Source organism: Thalassophryne amazonica, chromosome 3 (genome assembly GCF_902500255.1).
Source record: "Thalassophryne amazonica chromosome 3, fThaAma1.1, whole genome shotgun sequence".
Classification (NCBI taxonomy): Eukaryota; Metazoa; Chordata; class Actinopteri; order Batrachoidiformes; family Batrachoididae; genus Thalassophryne; species Thalassophryne amazonica.
Genome location: NC_047105.1, coordinates 47,803,509 through 47,824,807, shown reverse-complemented (window position 1 = coordinate 47,824,807; position 21,299 = coordinate 47,803,509). Strand labels below are relative to the sequence as shown.

General features: G+C 42.0%; 1 protein-coding gene across 1 annotated transcript in view; it reads right to left on the bottom strand.

Moving 5' to 3' along the window:
• Window positions 1–21,299, bottom strand: part of slc6a11b (solute carrier family 6 member 11b) — a 163,168-nt gene that overhangs the window by 46,363 nt on the left and 95,506 nt on the right. Inside the window, exon 11 of the mRNA XM_034166193.1 lies at window positions 5,027–5,164. Coding sequence (XP_034022084.1) covers window positions 5,027–5,164 — 138 coding nt within the window. The remainder of the gene's footprint in view (window positions 1–5,026; window positions 5,165–21,299) is intronic.

The window sequence follows — 21,299 nt, the reverse complement described above, 5'->3', positions numbered from 1 at the left end:
CTGAGGTCCACTGGCGAGGTCCACTGGCGACCTCTCTGCGGTGCTGGTATAGCCTCTTGTTTAAAGGTTGCTTAGTCTCACCTATGTAGTGTTCATTACAGTTTTCCTGACATCTAATACACTACATTGCTCTGTTTGTAACTAGGGATCCTGTCCTTAGGGTGAACTAATTTCTGTCTCAAGGTGTTAACCGGTTTAAAGTAAACTGGGATTTTGTGCTGTCTGAAGATCCTTTGTAGTTTTTCCCCTACTCCTGCTAAATAAGGGAGAGACACTCTTCTTCTTGTCTCCGTCTCCTGGGACTTCTGCACTTTGTCCAGGGACCATCATGGGTACCCATATACTGTGAGGGCTTTCCGTACAAGTTGTTGTTCTTTAGCCCTTCCCTCTGCAGTTGTGGGCACCTGTAGGGCTTTGTGTTGAAGAGTCCTGATCACCCTGAGCTTGTGTTCAAGGGGGTGGTTTGAGCCAAAGAGCAGATATTGGTCAGTGTGAGTGGATTTTCTGTAAACCTCTGTCTGGAGCTGCCTGTTCTCTCCAATCGTAACATCACAGTCCAAGAAGGCTAAATGGTTGTTTCTGGCATCCTCACGTGTGAACTTGATATTGGAATCCACCGAATTGATGTGTTCTGTAAAGTCCTTGACCTCCTGTTGCTTGATTTTAACCCATGTGTCATCAACATATCTGAACCAGTGACTGGGAGAGATGCCCGTGAAAGACGTCAAGGCTGTCTTCTCCACTCGCTCCATGTACAGATTGGCCACAATGGGGGATACCGGAGACCCCATCGCACAACCATGGATCTGCCTGTAGTAATTCCCCCTAAACAGGAAATACGTGGTGTTAAGACAGATCTCCAAGAGTTGGCAGATGTGGTCTGGTGTGAGTTTGGTCCTTTCAGGTAGAGACACATCCTCCAGCAGTCTCTGCCTCACAGCTGAGATGGCCTCAGCGGTGGGGATGCAGGTGAACAACAAAGTCACATCAAAGCATTTGCTACTTGTAGCCATTCCTTTTCACAAATCTAAAAGACATGTTGGCATTGAGGGCACCAAGTGAGGGGCCCATTCTGCCTGGAAACATGTCTTAAGGTGTGTAAGAGTAGGCCTGTCCAGTATCCATACTGGACTTCCCTAAAATACAAGTATTCATTCTCTGATACAATTCTGTCATTATATTTTAAGTGCAGTAGTTCTGTAATACATGATGTATAATATCGTTTGGTTCAAGATCCCAACTTCATATTTTGTGAATATATTAATGGTTCAAATCTGAGACCATGATCCTCTGTCATAAATGGGGGGATTGTCCCGTCTAGGTCAGGGGAGAGATTCGTCCTGAGATGCTGAAGTTTCTGGATGGGCATTTTTTAAACATGTGGAGGGGCAATAGTTTCATGGAGTGGGTCTCATGCACTAAATATGCACATACATCTGGGCCAGCTTTGTCAATAAGGATCAGAAAATCTCAGATTACAACATACGCAGAGGGAGTGTTGCTTCATTCTCTGCCCAGGATGCCATTACGCCATTGAATCAGTACATAGAAAATACTTGCTGGCTGCTGTATTTATGTTTAACATGTCATTTACTGTATTGACCTTTAAGTTTTCCTCAAATCTGAATTGATCCAAAATCTTCAGCTTTAAGAGGCCATAGAAGGTTTACAGTGAGATTGTTCTTATTTTACGATCCACTTTACCTGCTCTACCTCCACTCTGTTCTGCTGTACTGGCACTAAAAGGGCCATCATTAATAAAACCTCACATGAATGTCAGAGTATGATTACATCACAGTTCTCAAACATCAGTGAACACAAATGATAAGACCACCTACATGGCCGTGTAACAGCCAGAAACCTAACTACCACAAGGTGAAATTTTATTCATGATGTCTCTTTGGAGGCAGAAAGGAATAAAGGACCATTTCTATGCTGTGTGCACTTAGTGATAGAGCATGAGCAAGTTTTGTGACATTTTAGTAGTGCTGAGTGCTTTGGCAATACTCACTTTATAGTCACCCTTTTTTTTAACTTCAATTAACATAAATACTTGCTTTATAAAACATAAAATAAAGACAGTCTTTCTTGACCTCACATTCAGCTGTTGACAGCACTGTAATGGTAAAACTTACAATCCCTAACCAACATTGTGTTATATGGCTGGGGGGGCCTGGCTGCCGGTTTGTTTCTGTCTTTTGGTTTTCCTCCCAGGTGGCGTGCGTTTGGGACTGAGTGGCTGTGTTGCTGAGGCTGTCAGGACCTCACCCTGATCACCTGCGACTCGTCAGGACTCACAGCTGTGGTGCATCTGGATGGATTGGAACATGTTGGCATTTAAGACTGGAGTGCACAGTGTGTATTTGCCAGAGACTCGACGTTGTGACCAGACGGGTGAGATCGTCGTCTTGGGAGCCATCTCATCAGCAGCGGATGCTGAGAACGTCCAGGTTTGATGCACAGTCTGTGAAAGAGGAGGGGGTGAGGTCTCACGCTCGTCAGCACACTTCCTGAGGTACGTTAGATTTTGTGACTAACAGTTATACAGTCAGTAAATGTGGTGTCCCTCACACCTTATTGTATTGAGCTGTTTGTTAGTCATGTATCAGCTTTCACTGCAGTGGAGTTTTGTGAACTGGATGTTCCATGCCTGCAGGTTGGGAAGCTGATCAGTAATCAAGCCAGGAACTGTTTGCTGTTTGTACACCTTTAAGTGTTCTGTGTGTAGAGTGTGGACTCACATAATGGTTCCTTCTTTCACAGACTCGGTTGTTGCAGCCACCTGGGGGGTGTCGGCGGGGTCCTTGGGTCCGAAACAGCTTCTGGCTCCGGACCGTTAGCGCTGCTGGGAGCGCACCACGCCAGGCCGCACCTTTTGTTATTATATTATCACTGTTATGTATTAAATTCAGTTAGCCTTTGAACCGTGCTCTGCTTATTTCATACTGGGTCCTTCAAACGCTGGTCGGTTCTCCGAGCTGCGTCCGACACATAACACATTGTTTTTAAATATAACTACTAAATTCCTTATAACATTTAAATTCTTTCTAAACATTTTAGTTGTTGAAATCATTGTTATTATCATGACTATTATTGTTGTTGTTATTGTAAGTAGTAGTATTAGTAATAGTATAAAAAATGTCTCCAAAAGTGAACCTTTAGTCTAGGGGTGTTGTGGGGAGCCGTAACCCCACCCCCCACCCATGCTCACTTCCCGCATGGATTCACCCCTGGCTTGCTGTCTGAGCAGAAGAATGGATAATGTTTATTTCTGCAGAAAACATGACCAGATTGACAGGTAAGAAAGTTTTATCAGCGTTTTTAACATCATGTCATCCTCAGAAAGAGACTTTAGGTGCTTTTGGGTGGAAAAAAGCATTAGAATTTGTAACGGTTGCAGATCAACAGTTTTTAGTGAGGACACACAGAGCGGCTCAGAGTTTTAAAGAAAAAAGTGTATAAATGTCTTTGCAAAATCATAGCTCTGAGCTTCACCACACTTTGAGAGACAACTGTTTTTCAACTGGGAGCTGCTGCACAGCGCATGAACAGCTCGCTGAAAGTGGGCGACGTGGGCAATAACCGAACCCCAAACTCCCCCTGCTCATGGGCCAGTTTTAATGCTGTGATTGACCCACAATACAAAAATAATAGTAATGCACAGTGACTTGGAGAATTAACTTAATCTGATTATTGATTTGGAAATATTAACGCCTTAGATTACTGAAAAAAGTGGTCAGATTAGAGTAACGCGTTACTAAGGACCCCTTCACACATAACATGATTGAAGCCGACTAGAGCACTAAGGAGGAATTGCATGCTATTCGTGATAAATAGGAGCTGTCTCTAATGCCTTGTACACCTGTTGCTACAACTATTCGCGTGCAGCAGCGGTTGAAAGATAGTGTCCTGTGCGAGCCCATTTGATTCCTCTTGTGGCAGGTGGCGGCCAGATTCCAGGTAACACACATGAACATCCAACACTGCTCGCTGGACACTTAGAAAATGTGTGGTCATTTGTGCTGTCAGCATGAAAGTAGTTAGCAAGTGATCACTTTAGAGCTGGAGGTGAAATTTGTCTAAGTGCTCCCAAAGTGTGGCGTTGCAAAAAGCAACACACGTGGTGTGCGTGTGTATCATACGTGTGCGTATGTCACGCTCTCCCCCCAACACGTACCATGCCAAATAACTAAAATGAATGACCACATAAGTATTTTATGCTCCTGTTATAAGACAGCGATTGTCATGCAGTGGTCAAGTTTCCGTCTGTTAATCAGCGCTTTTGTAAACTGCAGGTTCGAATCCCGCGAGTGGCATCTATTTTTTATTTAACCAGGGTTATTTAAGCATAGGGTTTTGTATTGGATTGCCTTTTATTTATTATTTATATCAACCCAGTGATTTTCACTAATTATACATCAATATCTAATCTGTCAGAGTCCGGTGATTGTATTGATTATTTATATACCCGGCTGGACATAATAAGAGCACACTGCTTCATTCATGTCATTTTATGACTGTACATCTGTGACCATGGATCATATACAAAGGCACAGAGGAATCGTACTTGTATTGTCCACTCGATAAGATTTGCCCTGATTCCTACTTATTTATGCTATATGTGAAGGGGCCCTAAGTAACGTGTTACTCGTGTCACTGTTAGTAAATCACCCGCAAAATGTTCTCCAACCCAGCATTTGGAAAGCCCATGCAATTTAATACTTGTTCTATGGGATCTTAGTTAATCAAGTCCTCAGTGAGATAAACATGCACAGGTTTACCGCCGTAGGGACCCTCTCCATGCCACCACATACTTCTAATAGCCTGTTTAGTGGAGTATTTTTAACTTGTCCTGTACAACATGATATAGTAGCGGTGATATAGTGGTTACCCGTGATTGTGTTTGCATTCCAGATCAATGTTGCACTGATTAATTATGTTTTGTTTTTTTTTTGAGTGAATTTTTTTATTTGTTTTTCACGGTATTTAAAAATTGCATTTTGTGTTTGAAGCAGCTGTGTATTACCTCCATACACATGATGAGTCCAATAAGGAAAGAGGCAACAGACATCCCAAGTATGAGCAGCTCTCTGCGGTAACCTCGCCTGAAGGTCTCTGGGTACATGTCCACTACAGCCGTCACTAAACTCTCGACACACACAAACTGACAAATAAAACAACATCATTCATGACGCTGGGTGAAAAACCTCCATTTAAAACAAACTGTTTAATTACTAATTAATGTGCCAAATCTCCATATAGAGGTGCACAACATTAAAATGACTGAAGTACTCAAACATGAACCATTTCATTTTTTTTCCTTGCTCAGTTGGGTCCAGGTGTTCAACAGTCAAGTTAATTATTAAGCCAACCGTTTTATTAATCTTATTATTCTGTCACCTGACTGTCCAGGCCAAGGAAGATGAGCATCATGAAGAAGAGGCAGGCCCAAAGAGGAGACAGAGGCATCATTGTCACAGCTTTAGGGTACGCAATAAATGCAAGACCAGGACCTGCACCATAGAACATACATCCAGAAAGAGGTGTTATCCAGACAAACAGTTAGTCAAGTGGTTTTCTGATACACTTAAGACAAATATGCAACAGTCACAACACACATTATAAAACTGGTATTTTCTGTAAAATATAATTAAGTTTAATTAGTGCTGTCAGGCGATTAAAAAATTCAGAACTACCCAAAGTAATATAGTTTGTATCCCAAGTTCTGGAAATCAGCTAATTAATTTTTGAGTAATGATTCTAACAAACCAAATCTACACAAAAGTATAAACATAACATAAGGGTTTGTAAGAGTAGAATGGGAGGCAGAGCCTTCAGCTTTCAGGCTCCTCTCCTGTGGAACCAGCTCCCAATTCAGATCAGGGAGACAGACACCCTCTCTACTTTTAAGATTAGGCTTAAAACTTTCCTTTTTGCTAAAGCTTATAGTTAGGGCTGGATCAGGTAACCCTGAACCATCCCTTAGTTATGCTGCTATAGACTTAGACTGCTGGGGGGTTCCCATGATGCACTGAGTGTTTCTTTCTCTTTTTGCTCTGTATGCACCACTCTGCATTTAATCATTAGTGATTGATCTCTGCTCCCCTCCACAGCATGTCTTTTTCCTGGTTCTCTCCCTCAGCCTCAACCAGTCCCAGCAGAAGACTGCCCCTCCCTGAGCCTGGTTCTGCTGGAGGTTTCTTCCTGTTAAAAAGGAGTTTTTCCTTCCCACTGTCGCCAAGTGCTTGCTCACAGGGGGTCGTTTTGACCGTTGGGGTTTTTACGTAATTATTGTATGGCCTTGCCTTACAATATAAAGCGCCTTGGGGCAACTGTTTGTTGTGATTTGGCGCTATATAAATAAAACTGATTGAAACTGATTGATAACCTCTCTGGTAAACCTGTTAGAACAAATCTGACACATCGCTGATGCTAAAATGCCACCATTAAAGAAGGTGGACTAGTGTTTAGTTCCATGGGATCATTTACATATGTATAATTTTAAAGAGAATTAAGACTCCTGCTTAAAAAAGAAACAAAAAATACAACAATAAAATCAACTTTAATGACTGCTGATAAACATAACAGCATGTGTGGTTCAAATGGACAGACATGAGATGAAAACAGATTTCAAACAGTTTCTAGTTTCCAGACAGAAATCTCCTTTATCTTGCTTGTACTTCTGTTATGTTGTGGCTTTTTGCAGTGTCTGTTTTTGTGTGTGTTGTGTGAATTTACAGCAGACACACTATCAAATTAAATTCTTTCACATGCTGTAGGTGAAATTTGTATTCTTTGTGTTTTGTCAATACATTTTTTTTAATACCAATATCTTTTGTAGAATTGATGTTGCTGTATTTGTATTGTATTGATGTGGGTGTTTTTTTATATGCACTTTCTGCATTTGATAGTGTTGTCTTTCTTAATTTGGACATGTTGTAGCTTCTCTAGACCACTGCAGTATCCAGAATGTAAAAACATGGACTGGGATCAAAATAAGACTTGGTGCCATCTCCTAGAAGATGGCACCAAGTGAGCATCTAAATGAATCTAAAACATTCATTTCAGTGCTCACTGTGTAACACTCCACATCTTCTGTTGCTCTGTCACATTCACTGAATATTTCGTATTGACTTGAATAAATCATAATGGTGAGGTCTAAGAGCCTTAGTGAGGAGGGTGCAGTTATATACTGATAGGTTCAGTTTATCCACTTTGACACAATATGAAGGCTCAAGGAAAAAAAACCTATGAAGGCTTTCTATTGTTTTTAGGGTGGGATGTATTTGCTTCACAGACACAGACTGGTTTTTTGGGACATTATTTAGGTGTTTTCCATGATCTTTGTTGGTGTAGTGACATACTCTAAGGGCTACATTATTGTCGTAAATGCTGGTTCTGGTTCAGATTTTGATTTAGACACAACGGTTAAGTAGGTTATCCCTTCCTGTCTCACCAGATTCTGCCACAGCCTCGATGGGAACATTCTGTTCGTAGGCCATGAAGCCCAGCACCGAAAAGATGGCAAATCCTGCCACAAAGCTGGTTCCGCTGTTCAAACAACACAACATGATGCAGTCCCTGAGGAGGACAAAAAAGAGGTCACACTGATTCCTGGGCCTTAGTTACACACACAGGCACAATTACTGAGTCTGATGCAAGACGTTAGGGGTTTCTCTGCAAAATATTTATATGGACTTTAGTAGTTGTTCCTTTTAAATTCATCACATGATGCTGAAAACCTACAACATATACACTGACAGAAAACACATTTTAACATATTATTCTGCAAGTGACATTTTCTCCATTCATTCAGCTGATTATTCTTAATCAATCACATCCACCTTTTTACCTGTAGCAGTTATTGTCGTAGGCATTATAACTTCCAAGAGCAGTCAGACAACCCAAACAGATGGCATAGGAGAAGAAAATTTGGGTTCCTGCATCCACCCACACCTGATGGGAAAGAATGAATAAATATACTAACAGATACAAGTTTATATATGACATGGCTAAAATCTTCCAAAGTCATTTTTCCTCAACTACAAATATTCCATTTAAATAATATGTGTATTAAGTCAACTAGGATAGCTACGAGGTACTTGCAAAACCTTGTTTAATCCCACAGAAACAAATGAAGCGTGCAAGTTGTCATTTGGTGGGGAGGTGTGGGGAGCCTTCTTGCACGTGTGAATTTTTTCCCCGCCCACAGAGCACATCATTTGCTAGCAATCAGCCTTAGAGTGAACATGTGTACTGAGCACCCGTCAGATTCTCATTTGCCGTAACATCACGAAACAACTAGAGCAAAGCTAGTGCATCAAATTTTGCCAAATGCTTGGTGATACCCAAGAGGAAACCATTCGCAAGATTCAGCAGGCTTTTGACAATGATGCCATGGGCATAACACCAATAAAAGAATGGCAATATAACTGCTTCAAAAATGGGCTTACATCAGTGGAGAGTAAAGCACATTCCAGTAGGCCATCCACAAGCCAAAATGCCCATGACTTTGGTCATGTATGGCCGCAGTGCCACTGCCCATTGTACTCAAATGATTCAGGCTTTCCTGGCCAAACACAGCACTCCTGTTTTGTCAGGCTCCCTATTCTCCTGACATGGCTCCCTGTGATTTTTGGCTGTTCCCCAAGATCAAAAGACACTAAAAAACGACTAAAAGACATCATGCAGAATGCAACGGCCCAGCTGGACACCATTTGAAAAGAGACCTTCCAGAAATGCTTCCAACAATCGCATAACCACTGGAGACTTGTGTGCAATCACAAGGAGACTACTTCAAATGGATTAGGATTTCAGACCTGCCAGCGAGTAAATTGTGTTTTTTTGTGGTCAAAATTTAGATACTTCTTGAATGTATCTCACATTTTTATCTAGGGGCTGAAACGATTAGTCGAGTAACTCAAATAATTCGATTACAAAAAATTATTCAAGGCAAATTCTGTGCCTCAAAGCTCTGTTTAATGTTGTAGTGCATACGCCAGGCGCTGTAACATCCCCAGAAAAAATAAGAAGACCAGAGCATGAATAGAATAGAAACTTGTCTCATATATATATATTTACAATTTGCATATAAGCAGGGACTTGGCACTACAGATGCCATTGTGTGTATGTCCACATGATTTATAAGCACTTAGAGAATGCTGATTGTTACGCACGTGTGTTATTTGCTGATTTCTCGTCAGCCTTTGACACAGTTCGCCCTCATCTTTTAGTCCAAAAACTGAGAGATCTTAATGTTAGCTCCTCCCTTGTTAGGTGGTTTTACTCTTTTTTAACTAATAGGTCACAGCAAGCTAGAGTAAACAACTCCTTGTCTAAAGCACAATCCTGCAGTACAGGAGTGCCTCAAGGGGCTGTAAGCTCTCCTATTCTTTTCACCCTATACACCAATGGCTGTAGGAGCATAAATCCAAGTAATAAAATCTTGAAATTCTCAGACGACACAACTATTGTGAGCTTACTTTCAGTTGGTGAAAGTCTGTCAGTTTATTTTAATGAAATCGACTCCTTTCAGTCTTGGTGTGAGGAGCACCACTTGACTCTAAATGGGGTTAAAACCAAAGAAATGGCATTTGATCCAAAAAGACTCCTGTCCCATGATCCAGTAATCATCGGAGACAGGGAGATAGAACAGGTGGAGTCAGTGAAATATCTGGGCGTCTATGTGGATAATCTTCTGAGGTGGAATGTGCATGTGGATTTCTTATGTAAGAAATTTTCCCAAAGACTCCACTTCCTCAGAAGACTGAGATTGTTTGGTGTGAGCACCCGAATCATGGTTTGTTTTTATAATGCGGTGCTGGAGAGCCTCATTAGGTATGGAATAGTGGCCTGGTTTGGCTCACTCACAGTGCAGGGTAAAACCAAAATAGGACAGCTTGTAAAAAATGCAATGAAAATCATAGGACAGAAGGAGTTTCCTTCTCTCCAGACAATTTTTGAAACCTCTGTCCTGGCACAAGCCAAAGCCATAACCAGAGAACCCTCCCATCCACTGCACAGTGAATACACTCTGCTACCTTCTGGGAGGCGCTATCGTGCGATCAAGCACCGCAGTAATAGGTTTAAACTCTCTTTTGTTCCCATGTCAGTGGTTTTGTTAAATAAGACAAGACAGTAGGAATGTGTTTTTTTTTTTTCTTTTAATTGTTGAATTGTAATTATGTTATTTATTGGGCACGTGCAATATACTGAAGTCACTTTATTTGCAAATGCACTTTACTTGGGATTGTGCAATATCATGACATGGTCATATTCCTTTTGTTGAAATTGTGCAGACCAGCTGACTGTTGTAATGTTGTCTGTGTGTTCGGATGTTAAATGTTGTGAATGTTGTTTATGTGTTAAACAACACTGTGAGCCCAAGACAAATTTCCCAATAAAGTTTAACCTAACCTAACCTAATATATATATATATATTATATATATACTCAACAAAATATAAACGCAACACTTTTGGTTTTGCTCCCATTTTGTATGAGATGAACTCAAAGATCTAAAACTTTTTCCACATACACAATATCACCATTTCCCTCAAATATTGTTCACAAACAGTCTAAATCTGTGATAGTGAGCACTTCTCCTTTGCTGAGATAATCCATCCCACCTCACAGGTGTGCCATACCAAGATGCTGATTAGACACCATGATTAGTGCACAGGTGTGCCTTAGACTGCCCACAATAAAAGGCCACTCTGAAAGGTGCAGTTTTGTTTTATTGGGGGGATACCAGTCAGTATCTGGTGTGACCACCATTTGCCTCATGGAGTGCAACACATCTCCTTCGCATCATCCATGAAGAGAACACCTCTCCAACGTGCCGAACGCCAGCGAATTGTGAGCATTTGCCCACTCAAGTCGGTTACGACGACGAACTGGAGTCAGGTCGAGACCCCGATGAGGACGACGAGCATGCAGATGAGCTTCCCTGAGACGGTTTCTGACAGTTTGTGCAGAAATTCTTTGGTTATGCAAACCGATTGTTTCAGCAGCTGTCCGAGTGGCTGGTGTCAGACGATCTTGGAGGTGAACATGCTGGATGTGGAGGTCCTGGGCTGGTGTGGTTACACGTGGTCTGCGGTTGTGAGGCTGATTGGATGTACTGCCAATTCTCTGAAACGCCTTTGGAGACAGCTTATGGTAGAGAAATGAACATTCAATACACGAGCAACAGCTCTGGTTGACATTCCTGCTGTCAGCATGCCAATTGCACGCTCCCTCAAATCTTGCGACATCTGTGGCATTGTGCTGTGTGATAAAACTGCACCTTTCAGAGTGGCCTTTTATTGTGGGCAGTCTAAGGCACACCTGTGCACTAATCATGGTGTCTAATCAGCATCTTGGTATGGCACACCTGTGAGGTGGGATGGATTATCTCAGCGAAGGAGAAGTGCTCACTATCACAGATTTAGACTGGTTTGTGAACAATATTTGAGGGAAATGGTGATATTGTGTATGTGGAAAAAGTTTTAGATCTTTGAGTTCATCTCATACAAAATGGGAGCAAAACCAAAAGTGTTGCGTTTATACACATTTAACCCATCCTAATTACAACATGAGGATAAGTCATGTAAGAGCTAATCAATGTAGCACCAAAAGCTACAGCTTTCCAACGCGACACACAGAGTAAAATAAAGCCTATTAAGAGAAAGAAGGTTCACGCTGATCATCTGAAATAGACTGACTGTGGTTCGCTTTAAATACGGAGTGCACATTTAAAGCGAACCACAGTCAGTTGTTTAAACGGCACTCGCCTTTGCAGACGTACAGTGGGACGCACTACTGCCTCGTCAGGGCTCATAACAGCAAGTCTTAAACTTCAGCGTCTACTGTATGCCCCCCTAAAAAAAAAAAATTGCCAGTACTCTTGCACTCATAAACGTACTTAAACATCCCATGTTTCTTGTTTCAGCATTCTAAAGAGACAGTGAGACAGAGAGAGGGAGGGAGAGAGACCGCTTCATGTACTGTTTTGAGAACAGAGCAACATTTCAGAAAATAAATAAAAGTAGTCTTCAATTAAAGGTTAAAAATAATTAAGCCAATGCTTTAGGTGCATAATATTGTATCTCCACAAGTACAGTTGCTTCCTATGAGCCACCTTGAGATTCAGTCCACGCACTCATCTTCAAACTGCTTACTCCAATTAAGGGTCACAGAGCCTATCCAGCAGTCATAGGGCATGCGGTGGGGTACACCATAGACAGGACACCAGTCTGTCGCAGGGCCACATATAGATAAAGACATTCATACCCGGACACACAACTACAGACATTTAAGACATTAGTTTCCAATTCACCTTATTGTGAGGCAACAGTGCTAACCACTAAGACACCATGCTGCCCAAGATTCAATACAAGTTATTGGCAGTATGCCCAAAGCAGATGGTCACCCCTCTGATTGTGGTCTGCTTTTTTTTTCCTTATCACTGTTGCCTATGTGCTTGCTCAGGGGGTCATTAATAAACCTTACTCTTGTGTAGCACCTTGGGGAAAGTTATGTTGTGAGTTGGCACTATACAAAGTTAGAAGCTTTGGACCACACAGACTTTGTAACAGGTGAGGAAGAAGGCCCAAATTATTCCCTATTACTCAACAAATGTTTATACTAAAGGGTCACCAGAACCTCAGGAACATAAATAAAGAACTGATGAAGGACTTATAGAAATCTGACATCATCTTCCTGTAGGAGAGCACTCCACCTCAAAGCCTTGTGGCCAAAGAGCAAGTCATTCATCAAAATGGCTTGGACTTTGTCGTGGTGATCAACAGTACATTTGTTGAGGTTTTTCATCTTACGTTTAGAGTAATTGCATTGTCCGTTGTTAACAGGCTTTTTTATCATGGTTATGAAGGGTTCTCAATTGATTCCTTAGCTATCATCTTCTCGTGATGAACCTACTTCCTCAATGATACCAATTCAATATGGCCACAAACTTGTTAAGGCTCCCCATGAAGGAGTAATGCATTAACTGCATTATAGTGAGCCTTAGAACTTTTCAGCCTACCCTCGTATATTGGAATGTCCAATTGCTTTATGGCATTCATTATTCCTTTCGTGGTGTCTTCTAAGGAGGAATCGGACTTGGGAGATCCAAGTTATGCTCTGGTTGCCTTGTTTTATTTCCTCAGGATTAATTTTCCTGCATTAAATACTAGAAAGCACTGGTTTCACATGTATGTAATTAAGTGTAACCACAGTTTCCCCAGTTACCACTGAATTGTTCCAATTAGTCATCCAGCAGCTTTTACAAGTAATTCCAGAAATTTCTGGAGTCATCTTGAATCTTCCCATGATGTTTAAAGAGGCAGCCATCTTGGTGTTAAGTGAATAAAACTTAAATAAATATATCCTGTAACAAGTATTTTTAAATACCTGTATAAAAAATAATACAGACATGAAATCAAATACGTCAGCACCTTTAGGTGCATCTGACTGACATCTTAATGCAATTTACAGTTTAAAATCTACTTCACACATAAAGACACTAGGTTTAACAATATCATTAAAAAAAAAAACAACCTTAGCAAATTCCAAATTACAAGCCAATGCCAATAAGGTAGCGTTTATGTGCTGTCATCAAGGTTTCTTTTGGTGCCTCTCATCTATCTGATTTTCAAAACATCTCAGTGGCTTCATAATAAAATTATGCTTCAGCTCAGCTGGTTTGTGCTTCCTCTGGGAGGCACACAGTGCGGCAGCATGAATAATAAATTAACATTTAAAAGTAGATGCAAAGAGTTTCAGTGCAGTGATATTCATACTACGTTCAGTAACTCCGTTCCATTCACTGTTTGGTGGAAGGAGAATAAACATTGATGGCTGCTGCACAGGAACGTTACATTCCTTAGGGCCACTTCACACATGAAGGGCCTAAGGATGTACACACATGTACGAATGTGGTCAAATTGCACCTGAATTGTGCATGAAGCAGGAATCGTATGCAATACGTGCAAACATCAAAGCTGTCTCCAAGGCCTCGTGCACCTGTGCTACACTATTTGTGCACACCAGCAGCTGAAAAGACAGAGAGTGCCCTGTGAGAGCCCATTCCAACCCTGTCGCAGCAGATGTCACCCAAATTTCAGATCACACGCACGGACATCTAACACCACTCACTTGTCACTTACAACATGTGTGGCCATTCGCACTATTAGCACAACAGTCAGCAGAGAATCACGTTTGAGCTGGATGTGAAATTTGTCTAAGTGCCCCCGTGAGTGTGGCTTTGCAAACAGACACAGTGACACGTTGGTGTGTGCGTTGAACTGACAGGGGGTGTGTCCTCCAACAGGAGCAGCTGTGGAAATCTGTGGTTCTGGACGTCCCAGTTGGAGAACACGTACTGTGTTTGGACGGACATGAACAAACAACTGTCCACTGTGATGCACGTGTCTGCTTGCTGTTCTCACGTGGACATACATAAAAATGTATATCGCTGTAGCAATGGGCTGCAGCAACGCAGCGCGCTGGAGTGCACACTGACAGGCTACCCCAGGTGAAACAGACCGTCAGATCAATAACACGCAGCGGGTGATCTGAATGTCCCGTCCACCCACGTGAGCTCTGTTCACCATGATGCGTATTGGGTAGGACATGTGCGCGGGGCTGGCTGGACATGCCGCCAGCAGATGTGGACATGATAAGAGTGCCCTGCTTTTCATTCATGCCGTTTCATGACCGTACATCTGTGACCATGGGTCAACTACAGAGGAACAGACGGATCATACTTGTATTGCCCGCTTGATAAGAGGGATTCAATAAAATGCTGTGTTTTTATATGGCGTGTGTTTTTTTTTTAAATACATCAATGTCCTTCTTGATATCAGGCATTTTCCCGCATGTTTTACAGGACAGCGATGGTTTCTGGCTGGCAGTCAGAGCTTTTGGAAATTGCAGGTTTGAATACTGTGGGTGTAAGGGCGCAACATGTATTTGTACTGAACTGTTTCGGTACGGGACATTCGGTTCAGTACAGGGGCTACTCACGGGTGAGTTCACGTTGCGTGTGTTTACATTCAGTGTTGCCAACTTAGCGACTTTCTCGCTAAATCTGGTGACTTTCCAAACCCTCTTGATGACTTATTTTCTCAAAGCACTATTGACAAATTTAACTAGTTTTCCGGGCATTACCAGAGACTTTCTGATGTTTGGCGACTCAAAGTGAAAGTCTCTGTTGTCACCCAGTGGCAGTGGGTCTCCACCTCCTCCGCTTGCAGCAGCCTGAAAGCGCTGAGTGGAAGGATATCTACAATCCTCCTCCACTCTGACTCGCTCAACTTACTCACCTAGTTTGCTGCACTGTGATTAAATAGTCCCCAGACTTTGAGAAGCCCTGGCCTTGAGAAGTTATTTTATTTTAGTAAGTGATGGCCAATTTTAATGGCAAAACAAATAAAAAAAGACAAGAATTTTAATTTGTGGTTCTAACTATTTTTAAGGTGGTTTTACTCACGTTTTTTTTGCCTCTCCCACAATGTTTTTGTTTTCAAAACTTTATTTAAAAAGATATATTAACAAACATTAAATGAACAGTTAATAGAAAGAGATAGAACATAAATAAATTGTACAAAAGTAAGGGATTCTTTAAATTAACTCTCTTTTAAAAATCTCTTATAGAGTGTGACAGTTTTGGACAAGTTAATTTTTCTGGAAAAAAATAGGAAGGTTGCGTAAAATTGAACAGGGCTTCATGCTGGAACCGTTGTGCTGCTCTTTACTTGTGGAAAGGTTTTGTTAAAAGCTGTTTACTAGGAATGTATTTTTTATAATAGTTCATACATTTGTTGTTTATTTGAGAACATTTTTTAAACCTATTACAGGCAGCACTTTGCAATTATTTTATGTCCTATTTGCATAATGTTACAGTAAATTGTTGGTTTAAACAACAAGCAAATTTTAGGTTTTGCATTTTGTTCCCATACTGTACCAAAAATGAACTGAACCTTGACCATGATTTTTGTGTATCGTTACACCCCTGTGTGGGTGGCAGGAATTATTATTATTATTTTTTTTTTACAGCAGCTGGCGATGTGGTTACACATGATGCGCTGCTCGCACTATGTTCCCGGTGCACAAAACCGTTACAGCATGTATTTTTATTTTTTATTTATTTATTTTTTTTACAGCAGCTGTGCGAAGGTGTTACACATCGCGCAGCTGCCTTTATTTACAGTTACAGAGGTCAAAACGTTTCCTGTAGTTTTTCACCAGGTTTGCACACACTGCAGCAGGGATTTTGGTCCCACTCCTCCATACAGATCTTCTCCAGATCGTTCAGGTTTTGAGTTTCAGCTCCCTCCAAAGATTTTGTATTCGTTCAGGTCTGGAGACTGGCCAGGCCACTCCAGGACCTTGAAATGCTTCTACAGAGGCACTCCTTAGTTGCCCTGGCTGTGTGTTTCGGGTTATTGTCATGTTGGAAGACCCAGCTACGATCCACCTTCATGCTCTTACTGAGAGAAGGAGTTTGTTTGTCAAAATCTCACAATACATGACCCCATTCATCCTCAACTCAGATAAAACTGAAGTTATTGTACTTGGCCCCACAAATCTTAGAAACATGGTGTCTAACCAGATCCTTACTCTGGATGGCATTACCCTGACCTCTAGTAATTACTGTGAGAAATCTTGGAGTCATTTTTGATCAGGATATGTCATTCAAAGCGCATATTAAACAATATGTAGGACTGCTTTTTTGCATTTACGCAATATCTCTAAAATCAGAAAAGGTCTTGTCTCAGAGTGATGCTGAAAAACCTAATTCATGCATTATTTCCTCTAGGCTGGACTATTGTAATTCATTATTATCAGGTTGTCCTAAAAGTTCCCTAAAAAGCCTTCAGTTAATTCAAAATGCTGCAGCTAGAGTGCTGACGGGGACTAGAAGGAGAGAGCATATCTCACCCATATTGGCCTCTCTTCATTGGCTTCCTGTTAATTCTAGAATAGAATTTAAAATTCTTCTTCTTACTTATAAGGTTTTGATAATCAGGTCCCGTCTTATCTTAGGGACCTCGTAGTACCATATCACCCCAATAGAGCGCTTCGCTCTCAGACTGCAGGCTTACCTTGTAGTTCCTAGGGTTTGTAAGCGTGAATGGGAGGCAGAGCCTTCAGCTTTCAGGCTCCTCTCCTGTGGAACCAGCTCCCAATTCAGATCAGGGAGACAGACACCCTCTCTACTTTTAAGATTAGGCTTTAAAACTTTCCTTTTTGCTAAAGCTTATAGTTAGGGCTGGATCAGGTGACCCTGAACCATCCCTTAGTTATGCTGCTATAGACGTAGACTGCTGGGGGGTTCCCATGATGCACTGTTTCTTTCTCTTTTGCTCTGTATGCACCACTCTGCATTTAATCATTAGTGATTGATCTCTGCTCCCCTCCACAGCATGTCTTTTTCTTGGTTCTCTCCCTCAGCCCCAACCAGTCCCAGCAGAAGACCTGCCCCTCCCTGAGCCTGGTTCTGCTGGAGGTTTCTTCCTGTTAAAGGGGAGTTTTTCCCTTCCCACTGTAGCCAAGTGCTTGCTCACAGGGGGTCGTTTGACCGTTGGGGTTTTACTAATTATGTATGGCCTTGCCTTACAATATAAAGCGCCTTGGGGCAACTGTTTGTTGTGATTTGGCGCTATATAAAAAATTGATTGATTGATTGATCCTCCCTTCAGTACAGTGCAGTTGTCCTGTCCCATTTGCAGAAAAGCACCCCCAAAAATTTTGTTTCCACCCCCCATGCGTCCGCGGTTGGGATGGTGTTCTTGGGGTTGTTCTCATTCTCCAAATACAGCGAATGGAGTTGACACGAAAAAAGCTCTATTTTGGTGTCATCTGACCACATGACCTTCTCCCATTCCTCCTCTGGATCATCCAGATGGTCACTGGTGAACTTCAAATGGGCTTGGACATGTGCTGGCTTGAGCAGGGGGTTCTTTGCGTGTCTTGCAGGATTTTAAACCATGATGGCGTGGTGTGTAACTAATGTAATCTTTGTGACTGTGGTCCCAGCTCTCTTCAGGTCATTGACCAGGTCCTCTCATGTCGTTCTGGGCTTTCTCAGAATCATCCTTACCCCATGAGGCAAGCTCTTGCATGGAGCCCAGACCAAGGAAGATTGACAGTCATCTTGTGTTTCTTCCATTTTGTAATAATAGCGCACCCCAATCTCGTTTGAACCCTGCGTGATATTGCAGGATTTGATCACTTTTGGGGACAGCTCCCGTTGCACAATATATACATACAATATAACATACAATATAACTTTGCACAGAAAAATGGTTGTGTACTGTTTTGTTTTCGGCTGCAATCACGATGCAGTCGCAAAAAGTGCCGTTTTTCTTCGGTTCTCAGTGGAGAAGGGAAGAATGAGATGAATGGGAGCAGTCGTGTCTAGCCAGAGTATCTGCATTCTCTCGCCTGTAAAACTGCCTCCACATGTTTGAGCTACGGGTCATAAACAAACCACAACACATGTTCACTTTCCACTTCATTTTCCATGTTCACTTTTTCTTTGTATTGTCACTTTGTTTGCATGCAATTTACCCAAAATCTCAGAGAACGTGCCGCGTTTCTGTCCCGGAAGTAGAGATATTACGTCATAGGCATCATATTTTACCCCTGTAGCCCCTGCCTTCAAACAAGACTGTGCTGCCCAATTATGGCAACAGTTGTTGTCTTTTCACCAAGCTGCTTGCCTGTTGTCCTGTAGTCCATCCCAGCCTTGTGCAGGTCTACGATTTTGTCCCTGGTGTCCTTGGACAGTTTCTTTGGTCTTGGCTATGGTGGACAGTTGGAGTGTGATTGATTGAGCGTGTAAACAGGTGTCTTTTATACAGGTAACGAATGCAGAATAAGAGGGCTTCTTAAAGAAAAACTAACTGGTCTGTGAGAGACAGAATTCTTGCTGGTTGGTAGGTGATCAAATACTTATTTCATGCAATAAAATGCAAATTAAGTATTTAAAAATCATACATTCTGATTTTCTGATTTTATTATTATTATTATTATTTAGATTGTGTCTCTCACAGCTGAAGTGTACCTATGATAAAATTGACAGACCTCTCCATTCTTTGTAGGTGGGAAATCTTGCAATATTGACAGTGGGTCAAATACTTATTTGCTTCACTGTACGAGGTCTGTTAGAAAAGTATCTGACCTTTTTATTTTTTTTCCAAAACCTGATGGATTTGAATCACGCGTGCTTGCATGAGCCAACCTTGAACCTTCGTGCGCATGCGTGAATTTTTTCACGCCTGTCGATTGCGTCATTTGCTTGTAAGCAGCCTTTGTGTGAGGATGGGTGTAGTCTCTCATCGGATTTTCTTTGCGAGGAAAATGGCGGAACTGGAGCAGCGTGACTGCATCAAATTTTGCCAGAAACTGGGCGACAGCCAGGTGGAAACCATTCGGATTATTCAGCTGGCTTTCGGTGACGATTAAGGGGCGGTACAACCGGTTTAAAGACGGCCGCACAATGGTGGAGAGCGAGCCACACTCCGGTCGGCCATCAACATGCTGAAATGACCAGATCATTTCCAAAGTGAACGCTGTGGTGATGCGGGACCGTCGTGTGACTATCCGAGAAATTGCGGAAGAGGTGGACATCAGCACTTTTTCGGCACATTCCACTGTGACAGAAGATTTGGCCATGAAAAGAGTTGCAGCAAAATTCATGCCGATGGTTTCGGCACGAAGCTGCTGACGGAGCAAAGCGCCACCGCGTTGAAGTCTTACAGGACATGCTGGACTCCGAAAAATGATGCCCACCTCTTCCACCATTCGGAATATTCAGATGTCTTTCGGTGACTTTTCAGTCGTGTGACTATCCGAGAAATTGTGGAAGAGGTGAGCATGTCACAACATGTCCTGTGAGACTTCAACACGGCGGCGCTTTTGTTCCGCCATCAGCTCATGCTGAAGCCATCGGCATGAATTTTGCTGCAACTCTTTTCATGGCCAAATCTTCTGTCACAGTGAAATGTGCCGAAAAAGTGCTGATATCCACCTCTTCCACAATTTCTCGGATAGTCACACAAAGTCCCACATCATCACAGCGTTCACTTTGGAAATGATCCGGTCATTTCAGCATGTTGATGGCCGACCGGAGTGTGGCTCAGTCTTCACCATTGTGCGGCCGTCTTTAAACCGGTTGTACCGCTCCTTAATCTGTGTGATGCCCATAGCATCATCACCGAAAGCCGTCTGAATAATCCGAATGGTTTCCACCTGGCTGTCGCCCAGTTTCTGGCAAAATTCGATGCAGTCGCGCTGCTCCAGTTGTTCCGTCTTTTCCTTGGAATGAAAAACGCCGAGCGCATGACACACACCTCACACAAAGGCTGCTTACCAGGAAATGACGCAATCAACAGGTGTGAAAAAATTCACGCATCCGCACGAAGGTTCAAGGTTGGCTCATGCAAGCAAACGTGATTCAAATCCATCAGGTTTTTGAAAAAAAATAAAAGGTCGGATACTTTTCTAGAGACCTCGTATATATTGGGCTTTTACAGGAATTAAAGGACAAAACAAATAAACTCTAATAAAAATGAATAATTTAAAAAGGAGACTACAACAATGCCCAAAAACAGTGTGACCAACTTGGCGACTTTCTTGCTAAATCTGGCAACTTTCCAAACCCTCTTGACAACTTGTTTTCTCAAAAGCAAGTAGTGACAAATCCAGCTGCTTTTCCTGGCGTCACTGGAGACTTTTCTGGTGTTTGGCGACTCAAAAGTGAAAGCACGTATTGATCTAGTATTTGTTCTCATCGAGCGGCAGCAGGTCCCCCGCCTCCTCTCAATCCGCTGTAGCTGCAAAGCCGCAAAGCGCTGAGCGGAAGGATATCTACAATTCTCCGCATTCAAACACGCACGCGGGATGCCTCCGCGGCTGTTCACGCATAGAATGTCAAACCTCACTCAGACTCGCTCAGCCTTTACCTCGGTTGCTGCGCTGTGACTAATTAGTCTCCAGACTTTGAGAAGCCCTGGCCTTGAGAAGTTATTTTATTTGAGGAGTGATAGCTAATTTTAATTGGAAAATAAATAAACAAACCAAAAAGGACTTTTTTTGTCTCTCCCACGTTTATTTTTTCAAAACTGTATTTCAACAAATACATTAACAGTAAACAAACAAAGGACAAGGCCACAATACCATTCACAGCATTATCATTATAAATAGAAAGAGACAGAAAAAAATAAATACATTGTACAATAACAAAAGTAAGGGTTTCTTTAACATGAATTTTCATTAAAAAAAATTCCTTTTAGAGCGTGACAGTTTTAT